Source organism: Lupinus angustifolius, chromosome LG10 (genome assembly GCF_001865875.1).
Source record: "Lupinus angustifolius cultivar Tanjil chromosome LG10, LupAngTanjil_v1.0, whole genome shotgun sequence".
NCBI classification, from domain to species: domain Eukaryota; kingdom Viridiplantae; phylum Streptophyta; class Magnoliopsida; order Fabales; family Fabaceae; genus Lupinus; species Lupinus angustifolius.
In genome coordinates, this window is record NC_032018.1 from 13,590,518 (window position 1) to 13,601,736 (window position 11,219).

Consider the following 11,219-nt stretch of genomic DNA (forward strand, 5'->3'; position numbering starts at 1 on the left):
GGCACATCAGGCCTACATCAGCTGGTGCGAGTATGACCTACTCCTTGGCATATCAATTGGCATTTTCTTATGATATGAGCTTTTGCATTATTCTTCTAGAAGAAAGGATTTAAGCAGAGCACCTTTTTGACATGTGATAAATATGTTTAGTTTATTAAGCTTTAGTTAGTTAAGTTAGTTAATTAGTTAGCTTATTCTTCAAGCAATATCTTTGTATAAATAGACACCATGTACCTATCTTTTAAGATTAATAAAAATTCAATACCTTTTTATACATATTTCATGAGTTTAAATTCCTATATTGACAAGAGCATACACCATGTTCTTTTAATTAGGTCTTTACTAAGGTATTTACTTGTTGAATTAATTTATTTCAAGGTACTGTGATTATGCATTTTATTAAATATTGTTGTTAAGACTCAAATATCTACATTTGATTTTATATAATATAATATTAATGGGTCTAACATTACCTTTAACCAATACACCATCTTTGTTAGTATTTAAATATAGGAGTGTTAATATAATACTAAGGGCAATGAAATTGGTTAAAGATTTAAAAGTTAAATTTGTAGAGGGAGTAATAATTTTGTCTAAAATTAGTGTGTTCAAGTTTCTTTTATAAACTTATTGCTACATGTGATTATTTTTATACAACCATTTCAAGAGATTATTTTGATCATAATGAAAATAGTTTTTTTATAAAATCATATGTAATTATTGACGCATTTATTGAAAATGACTATAGAAGAAAATCAAGGAAGCATACTAAGAAAGAAAACTAAGAGCATCTCCAATAGCAAACAACATTTTCATTCTTATTTGGGTTTCACATATTATTTTATAATTTATTGCAACTCCCTATGAAATAAGAACAACATATAGTTTTTCCACACGATGACAAACATCATTCTTATTCTTATTTGGGTCACATAACATCTATTTTTTCTCACACCATCTATCTCTTTCTTCATTTTTCCTTTGTTAAAAACAACAAAAAATTGTTCTTATTTAAGAACAAAAGTAAAAAAATAAGAATAACACAGGGAAGAATAAAATAAAAATATTCTTATTCTATTAAAAATAACCTTAAAAACGATCACGCTAACTATATATATAAAATAAAACACTTTGTTGTGGAATGACTCATTTTTTCATACTTCCTAATGTCATGAATCGAGGCATAAGAATGATGCACCCTGAAAAAGAGAAATATAGTTGTTTTTATATCCATACTATTAATATAAAGATTTATACAATCAGTATATCACTTATTATTTATTCCTATTACTTTTATGATTTAAAATGAATAGTGAATGATAAACATATAATATATAAAACTCATATACTTTAGGTATATTGTTTTCTCAATTATTTAACCCAAACTCAAAAGTAGTTTTGAGAATGAAAAGAAGACCCCACAATTCCTCATTCACATGAGAACACATGCCAAGCTTGTAGTTTAACCCACACACTAAGTTATCAGAGCAATCTCAAATTAATCAACCACACGTAGGAACATTAAGGGGTTATAGGTGAATGAAATGAGTAGATAGTATTTACAAAGAAAATTAAACTTCAAATGTCATCACCAAAGCTGAGTATTAAAGTGTGACTTTGGCTAGCAAAACCGTGATGTTGATTGGATGAGTGGATTCTGGAATCAGTGGGAATAAATGATGTAGCTTAATTGAGGATCCAATAATGCAATTAAAGTGGACCAAAAAGCACCATCTTCTTTTAATTACCCATAACCTTTGTGTGTGGAGGAGGCACTTCCTAACCATGCATATACTACATTCAATATTTAATTTAAGGCTTGTAATTTACTCCACCTAATTTAACATGAGTAACTATTAGTTAAAGTGTACCAAATGAATACATATGACCTTTATGAAGATTATGTAATGAGTAATTATAATTTTTTCAATACATCTTTTCTTCATGCAAGTTCACTTTTCACTTATTTAATTTGGAAAATGATATATAATTGATTTGATTTTAGCAGTATCTTCCCTTGAGATCCATCTTCCCACTTTATCATCGATATGGACATGCAATTAACAACAAATGTCAGAATATTTGAAGCATAGTATGGTTAGCAACAATATGGTATATTTAGTTAATATTATCTTCAACTTAACACAAACATATACATAATAAGTTGTAGGAACAATGAAGATGAAATCTTAACTTTAGATTCCTAACAAAAGTAGCAAGCCTACAATACCCAGAATATTTTTTGTGCTTTTATGATTTTTTTAAGTCTTATAACTTTTAATAATTTTGTTATAACTCTTTAATACCAAATTTATTTTTTCGGTGGATGAAAAAAAGAGTACATGGTTGGACGGATGTGACATTTGGTAATTTATAATGCAAAAATCTGTTTGCGTAGTTGAGTGGATTGAATATTGAAGCAAGAGAACCATGCATGAAGGAGCTTCACTTGTTTTTAAGATGCAAAAATAAACTAGTTGACTAAACCTGATTGGGTGTGTGACACATTGGTGATGCAAACAGAAGTCACAGTGTCATGTCATTACTGAACACACCATGACTTCATCCTTTGAATATTTGTCGCCTCATGCTTTTTCGCATAGGGGAGTCAGAATCTTTTCTAGTATCGGAGAGATAAGTATTATAAAAACTAAAGAAAAATAAAATATAAAAATATTTATATCATTTTATTTATAATTATATGACAGTTTTATTATTTAAATAAAAATAAAACTTTTCTCTCTAGTACTCATATAATGTTACTATTGTCCTTGGTAAAATTAAAAGCATGTACTACTTGATCTGCTATTACTGTATTGATAGTACAACTTGGAGTGCATTTGTCCCTATATATACTGTACTTGCACTTAACAAGTTTATGCCCTTATAAAAAAAATGAAAATAAAAATTTATGTAATCATAAAAAGGCTATTTGGAGTTTTACCTGCTTAGGGAGAATCAAATCCAATTCACTCTACAACTTACTTTAAGTCAGTTATTTATTAAATGCTGACACCTTTATGTCAGTCAAAAACTATCTTAACACAAGTAGCTGCTACTTTTACATGAATCATTTCAATATTTTTTGTTCCTGTAGGAGCAAATTTTAGTATTTTTATTACTTATTTTCTATTGGATTTCAGATATATTACAGTTCAATAATAATCTAATCACTTGTATATTTATTTTATTAAATCAAAATAGTTAATTTATTTTAATTATTTTCTTGAATATGTGTGAAATTAATTAAATTTATTTATAAAATAATGAATTATGACATTTTGAGTTCAAAATCTATATGACAACATAATTAGGAGGAACCTTTATTTTATTAGGTGAAATGATAATTGAAAAAATTATTTAAAATTTTTTGATTACTCATTATTACCATTATGTAATACATATATAAATATTTAACATATCTTTTATTGTTTTAAGAAATTTTATGAAATCCAAGTTGGGCGTTAAATCAAAAGATGTCTTGTATTAGGTTTAACCGGTTTAGCTGCTTAAATCGTTTGGTTTGACCTGGTAATTTTATACATAGTTAATATTATTTATTTATAGATATATAATTATATATGAATGTAAAATTTTATATAATTAATAATCATATATAATTACATCAAACTAATGTCTCTCTATTTTTTTTGTACTCAAGTGAAACAAAAGATTAGAGTAGAGGTTCAATTTTTTAAATTTTTAAGTTAACCGTCTAGTTTACTTCTCGAGTTAATCTGATTTAACCAATTTTAACACAGTTGGAACAAAATTTCTCTGGTTCAAAGCAGTTCGATTCTTACTCAATTAAAACAGTAAACTAAATCTGTTTTCAAATCCGATCAACGGTCGAACTGTTCAGTATAATCCGATTCTCAGGTTTTAAGTTTATTATTTACGATAAGATAATATAAATATTGATGTGAAATTGTGAATGTCCCATATTTGGTCATTATTATTTGTCCACTTCGAACGAGTGAATATTCTTAATGGCATTGAATTGAAGATCTAGCATATTCTTAGTGAATAATTATTTCATGGGATGATTAGACTCATGAATCATTTGTTTTATTGTTCTCAATTGATATGACAGCAAAAAGTAAGGTCACCGGCCCATAGATTGTTACCACTCACCACCATGAAAAAGGTCATACCTTAATTAATTGAGTTTAATGTCTATATCTATTTATCACAGCCACAAAGAGTGGAAATATAAATGGAAATTTTCCTTCACCATTATTTACCACTTCTGCATAGTATAAATTATTTTTTTAAAATAAAAAGTAAAGGAAATTTGGTTTTAAGCTAACTATGTTTATGAATATGACTTTGATCTATGATCTAGTTGCATAAAATTTCAATAAATTTTATACAAATCAAAAGTTAAAGTTTTATTCCTAGAAATATTGGGATAGAATGAGAGAATATTATTAGTTATATAAGAAACTAACTATGTGTTGATTAATTAAATATATCAAGATATTAATCTAGTAAATTTACTATTAAATATATTACTACTTATTTTGAATGATATTTTTCGGTCCAATATTTTAAAAGAACATTGTCTAGTCTTCTTTCTATATGAGCTAAACAGTGGTATCTGATTCTTTGACCAAAGTTAACGTACCCCATACGCTAAGTTTTCTAAAATTATAATTCAATCTAATTTTCTAGTATCTTCCTAATTTTTATCCCCACATGCCTTAACAGAATAATTATATTAGATGAAAATCAAAGAATGGAAAGTCGTTTCCTTCCAAGAAAGTTTCACATGTGAAATTATGATATGACATGAAACACTATCCCAAGTTTCTTATGAGACTTTTTTGTGAATGCAGTTATGCTGAAAACGCGTGGTTTGATCACGCATCCCGAATGTTAAGAGGAAGAACTAGAGTTTAATTCCTCTCCGGTAATGGAGAGACCATTACTAAAATATGTGGTTGGGATTTTTTAAAATTTTATCTATTTATTTTTTATTCAAAAATAATATGTAATAATGATTATTGAAAAGATTTTTTTGTCACCTGTCATCATCCTATTTAGTACTGGACTCTTCAGTATTGGAGAGGATCCCTTTCCTAGGAACTAGACCATTTTTTTCCTTAAGTGGCTTTTTTATAACGCCATAGTATATCATAAATGGAGAAACCAAGTATTTTTCACACAAAATAGAGTGGAGTTATATCCATTTTCGGTATTACATATTCAAGGTGTTGTGTGGAAAAAAGTGTGGGAAAATTATACGGTTCCAATTTCATACAAAAAAAAACTAGTTATGTGAAACTTTTATTATAAGGTTTAAATAAAATGTTAGTGAAACTTTTATAATAAGGTTTAAATAAAATGTTATTTTCTTCTCTCATTCTCCACCACTTTCCAAACATTTTCGACTCACTTTTTTCCTGTGGTATTAGAATTGAGATAAAAAGTTAAATTATGAGAATTTCAATAACTAATATATTATGAGTATTTTGAGAATTGATATTATTAGTCAAATTGAAGGTATATTAAAGTGAAGAACATTCATTCAATCCTAGATAAAATCTATTCTGGAGGAGCTAGCCTTATTAAGTCGTAAATGTTCTCCACTTCAATAAGATTACAGAGAATATTGAGGACTATAAAAAATAGCATTTTCTTACGGAATAATAACATGTTTATTCACAAACTATTGAATGTTAAATATCTATCATTTTGGGTGCATAAAAGGAAATTGGTTTTGCAAGTTTTAGATTGGGCTTATGTTGAGTTTCCTATATTGGGCATATTTGATAAAGCCCATGATGGTAAAATGTTGTTTACTCCTTATTTTTGGACAATGATATGTCCCAAATCTGTCTCATACCAATGAAAATATGATATGTCAATTAAAAATTGAATGTTTATAATTTTTGTGCTTCAATATCACTGGATATAAGATATGGTTTGGGACAATAGATCTTTGTCCCTTAGTTTTACTGATTTCTCGTCTAATTGGAACTTTTCCATCATCATTTTCGGCTATGGGAGTATTTGGCTGATGGCAACCTCTTCAACAAACTTAGTCGTGTCACAGGGTGGAAAATGGTTAGGTTGTGAATTAAACATATTCAACCTATATAACATGTATGAGTTTAGCTCTGACTTGTTAGCCTGTTTAAAAAAAATTAAAGCCTAGATCTGGCCTATGTAAAAGTCTGACCTGGTCTGTTAATCTGTTTAAAGGTCTGTTAATATTAAAATAGGTCACCACGTCTACATTTAAATAGGCTAATATTTCTACTTTTAATTAGACTCTTCTAACTCTGACAATTAAGTTATATTTTTATATTAAAATTATATATATATTGCTTATATTAAAATTGTACAATATGAAGATATTATATAATATAACTAAATAGATTTTTCAAACCCTTTTGGATGACCTAAAACTTGACATGTTAAAGTAAATAGACTTTTCAAAAAATCTAAGTCTGGCCTGTTTACGAAAAAACCTAATATGATCTAACCTGTTATAGGTTAGGTAATCTGATAGATGGTATGACTTGTTTCCACCCTTAGTCAAATAAAAAATGAATAAAGGGATGAGAATATTTTACACTCATTAAAATCACATTAATAAATTTGGTAAGAAGTATATTATCTACATAATATGTATGCTAAACATCATAAAATAATTTGAGTGATGAGAATGTTAAAGAGATAATGGAAGGCAAGAACATAACGTTAAACAAATTGTTGTCATTCATACTGAATGTTAGAGAATCAAATACTGTGTCAGAAAATGTGTTCACACATGACAACATTAATGTTGTTACTATGAGCACTTGCTGGCTCACCTACCACATTCTTCACTCTATCTTCCATATACAAACATTCTTATACATTCATACCATTGATAATTGGTGATCCTTTGTCTTGCTTTGGTAAAAAGTTCCCTACAAAGAGGTCAAACTTTCTCTGATGTATTTACATGCAAAATATGTGTTTCATCATTCACCAGACAGGAAAAACCATTAGAACTGGAATATGGTATAGTATCTTAACTTCCATTGTGCTTACAAAAGCACTCTCTTTGGTTATGTAGTTTTTGGCATTGCTTGCTGAAATTGATGATTCATCAGGAATTCAGGATAATCTACATAAGCAACTTCTAGTGATATAAATACCAAAAATAACTATTATACAAATCGAAACTCCTCAAGCAGTACTTCTTAGGGAATTACAAAAGCTACTGCTATAGCTATAAGTTCAACTAGAGAACAGGGAACAAATGAACAACAAGATGTTGAAGTGTTGAACTTCTTGGATATGAATACAAGATCAATTCCAGAAAATCTCTCTCTGAGTCAGTGTTGCTTCACTGAGCTCTTATCCAAGTAGGTCGGTAAATAAAGTGGCCTAGAAAAGTTGATTGAAGGATCAGGAGCAGCGTTGATTTTGGAATCGCCATTAGAGAAAACAGCTGTCCTTTTGAGAAACTGAAACTCATCCATGGACTGCTGCCTTTGAGTTCTATTGTATTGATGATTATACGTTTTTTTCTTCGCCTTAGTTGATTCAGTCAGGTTCATGTAACTTGGCTTAGTGTTACTACTACTATCCTCTATCCGGTTTTCACAAGCAGCATTCCCAGATGTTGGCGTTATGGATGTGCAAATTGAAGATGAAGCAGAGCTCTCATCATACTGAAACTCAGAACTCGGGCTCGAGGATGAACGAGTAGCTTGCCCAATATGTGGAGGTCTAGCAGAAATCCTTGTAGTGACATTGTTCTTTCTGACTTTGACTAAGCATGGTTCTGATTTTTTTGAATTTGAAGACTTCAGCGCACTTTTCTTTGCCGGTGGAGGGGTTTTAGCCGAGGCATCAGCATGAGCTTGTTCCATTAATCTAGTCTCCCAAGGCTTAGCCGCCATCCAACGTTCTAACCAACTCCATCCCCCATTAACCTTGTCAATCTCATACTTATTGAGTGTGGAAAGTGAGGTGTTTGGTCTTGAATTAGAGATGGGAGTTGATCTCCATTGCTGAATAAAACAAAGGATTAAACATTTTTCTTAAGCAGGGAAGGGAAAAAATAACAAGGTTGTAAACTTTCTGAATTGGTTACCTTGTGACCTAGAGAGTATGCAATTGCTCTTTCCCTCTTGAAAGCTCCTTCTTGCCTCATCTGTAATTTTGTTTTAACATCTTTCAATGTTCCTTTGCTATCACACCACCCTTCCTGCATGTTCCAAATCACATTTCTTAGAAATATTGTTCCAGGGAAGTTTCTGATATGGTAAAAGAATAATGCTTCTTCCACATTTTTATGTTGCAAATCACTTCTCATAAGTAAAATGTAGCAGAGTAAAATTACAAATGTGGAGAAATTCTGGTGGCCTAAGAAACTTAGCAAATGTGAACACCTATGAATAAGACTCCTCCAAAGTAAAAGAATTTCTACAGAGAGCAATTAAAGATGTATCCACCTTTGATTTGATAAGTTACATGGAGATCTCAACCCACTAGGTGTAGATATAAGCCTTTACATACTTACTTTAGATATAAACTCACTTTTTTTTATCGGCAAATGTTAGTATATTATATAAACTCACTTTAAATGAACATTTTCCTTCGGTGTGCATGCCTACCATTATCCATTGACCATTGCAAACAATTTTTGTATGGTATTGGTAATTTCGTATGTTCATGAATTATGATTATGATACCTCAGCTTCTTTCAAGAGATCAGCCTTGGTGCGCCTTTGATTGAGCATTTCCTGCACTGCTTGCCCCTCTATGGACATGCGCACACGACGAGCTCTTACTCGTGCTTGAACACGAACTAGGGCCTGCATGCACCTCAATGTCACTGCAGCCTGCTTCCTCACCTGTCGACCTCGAACAAGAGCCTGAAGCTTGACAACTCCCTTCAATGCTTTCAAAGCCCTTCTAGCCTGCAATTAGAATTAAAGAAAACCAATTAAGATCCTTCACTTTGGGACAATGCATATCATAGAGAGAAAACATTGTTCTAGTTCAAAGTCATTAGTTGCAATAAGCCTTTCTTATGAGAACATTACCCTTACCCTCGAAAGCAAACAGACTGTTTTCAGAACAATAACATCGGGTAAACTTTACCATTGTGCCGAGACTCATTTTAAATGGAACAAATGAAAAGAAGATTGTTAATTACATACCAAGAAGGCACGGAAAGCAGTTTGAATTCTTGTAGCAGCCCATTCTTGTCTAACAAGTTTAAAATCCTTAGGTTGAGCTCGAATAACAGTGGCAACTGCAGCATTAAAAGCATCAGTTACTACACTTTTTGGGGAATCACATCCTTCAAAACCTGATACTGATGCTGCTTTGTGATTTTCCCCTGAAGAACTTCTCCATAGCCTCCACTTCTTGCTCTTTGTCTACATTGTTCATACATAGAGAAAATAACAAAGCAAAGTTCAAAGTTCAAAGTTAGTTAAAAACAAAAATAATAATAATAATAATTGTAGTAATGTTTATGGATAGAAGAAGTAGAAGAAAGTTACGTGTTCGTGTTTGTCGGGTTTCTTAAACCCGATTAATGCTTTTACCCATTTTCCTGAACCACCCATTGATGTTGAGTAGCAAGAAACCGTTCTGGTAAGAGAGGGAGAAATTGAATCAAATGAGACTGAGAGACAAGTTTCTTTACAATATTAATGTTGTAGTGGGACAGAGAAAGAATAAAGTAGACACAATTCTTTTTAAAACAACTTTCAATGTACTAATGTCAAATTTATAACAACTTAATTATACCAAGGAATTTCTTTGGTACTAATCTTATCCATGGATAAACAATTATGAAAGTGATATTTCCTTTTTTGTTAAATGTGGAGAGATTACGAAGCCAAGCTTATTCCATCAAATTTTCATTTTTTAATTGATATAACATGTTTTTTATTGACATGAGACAACAAATAATACATCATATGAAAAAACAAATTTTTACTTCTTAGAATCTACTAAAGTACTATATTTCACCAATTTGTAATTGAGTTGACATGTTAAATTTCTTTTTCATAAATTACAATAATTTCATTTGAAGTTTGTGTTTTAAGAATTGCAAGATTAATGAAAGAAAATCAAAAAGTTTAATGACAACATAAACTAAAATGATGTATTGACATATAAGAAGTAAGTTAATTATAGTAGAAAAAACATGAATTTTAATAAAAGCTACATTAGTTTCAAAACAGAAAAAAATATTAAAAACTATAAAATCAAATCTCAAATTAAATCAGTAATTAAATATATACTTCCATAAACACTTAGAATGTTTACATAATGAAATAGCTATTTCATTGAGTAAGATGTGGGTTGTGTCAATTTAACTACTTAATTGTGGGACAATGATCTGTTGTCTCAAACTATGTCCCAGACCAATCCTATTATACCACATCAGTTAAAAAAAGTTTAATATTCATAACTTTATTAATTTTGCTTCATTGTAATTGGTCAAGGACGTAGTTGGGGATAGTTGAGGATAGTAGATCCGCATATGTAAGTGTGGGTAGTGACCGGGTTTGAGATTTGAAATTCAAATTTTCCAACGGACAAGATATTCGTCCCGCCCGTAATGGACTAATTGAATTAGAAACATTATTATTATTATATTGAGTGGACCCCACTTCCTTTGGGGGGAACCATCAACCATGTAAAGGCACGTCTTCTTTTTGTTTTTGTGTGTCATGTTCAGTACTGTAGTAGTTACAAAAGGTTTTGGAAATAAAATGCATCACAAAAAATATATAAAAGGGAAAAAAGGGAACAATTGATAGCTTAGTCCTAAAGACAAAGCATCTTACAAGTCATTGCAGTTAAGAATAAAGATTTTTATACACAAACAATTAGTATTTCATCTAATTTACTTATATTAAGAAGAAGGGTCAATGACAATTGATTATTGAATATGAAATAAACGACATAATCATAATATAAAAAACTTTTATATTATATATACTAGCGTGTTGACATGCATTGTCGTACCTGTTAACTCGCTTTCCTATCGTTTGTAATGTATAGTTTGTATTTTATAAATTCAAATATAATTTTTTTGCGCTAAATTTACGGTTGAATTTATTCAATTGGTCTAATATTCAATTTTTTAAATACACTTTTAAAATAATAAGATAATAAGGATAAAATAAGAAAATAATATTATATGGTTTTTTGGTAGAAATAAAAAGATATTGAGGGCAAAATAGGAAAAC

At 30.0% G+C, this 11,219-nt stretch overlaps 1 protein-coding gene across 1 annotated transcript; it reads right to left on the minus strand.

Annotated features, from left to right (window-relative positions):
* Positions 7,140–9,721, minus strand: LOC109357682 (protein IQ-DOMAIN 1-like). The gene is made up of 5 exons (XM_019601687.1): positions 9,516–9,721; positions 9,168–9,389; positions 8,697–8,924; positions 8,096–8,209; positions 7,140–8,012 (listed from the first exon to the last, which is right to left on the minus strand). Exons 1-5 carry the CDS (start codon positions 9,579–9,581, stop codon positions 7,332–7,334), a joined length of 1,311 nt encoding a protein of 436 aa, XP_019457232.1. The 5' UTR covers positions 9,582–9,721; the 3' UTR covers positions 7,140–7,331.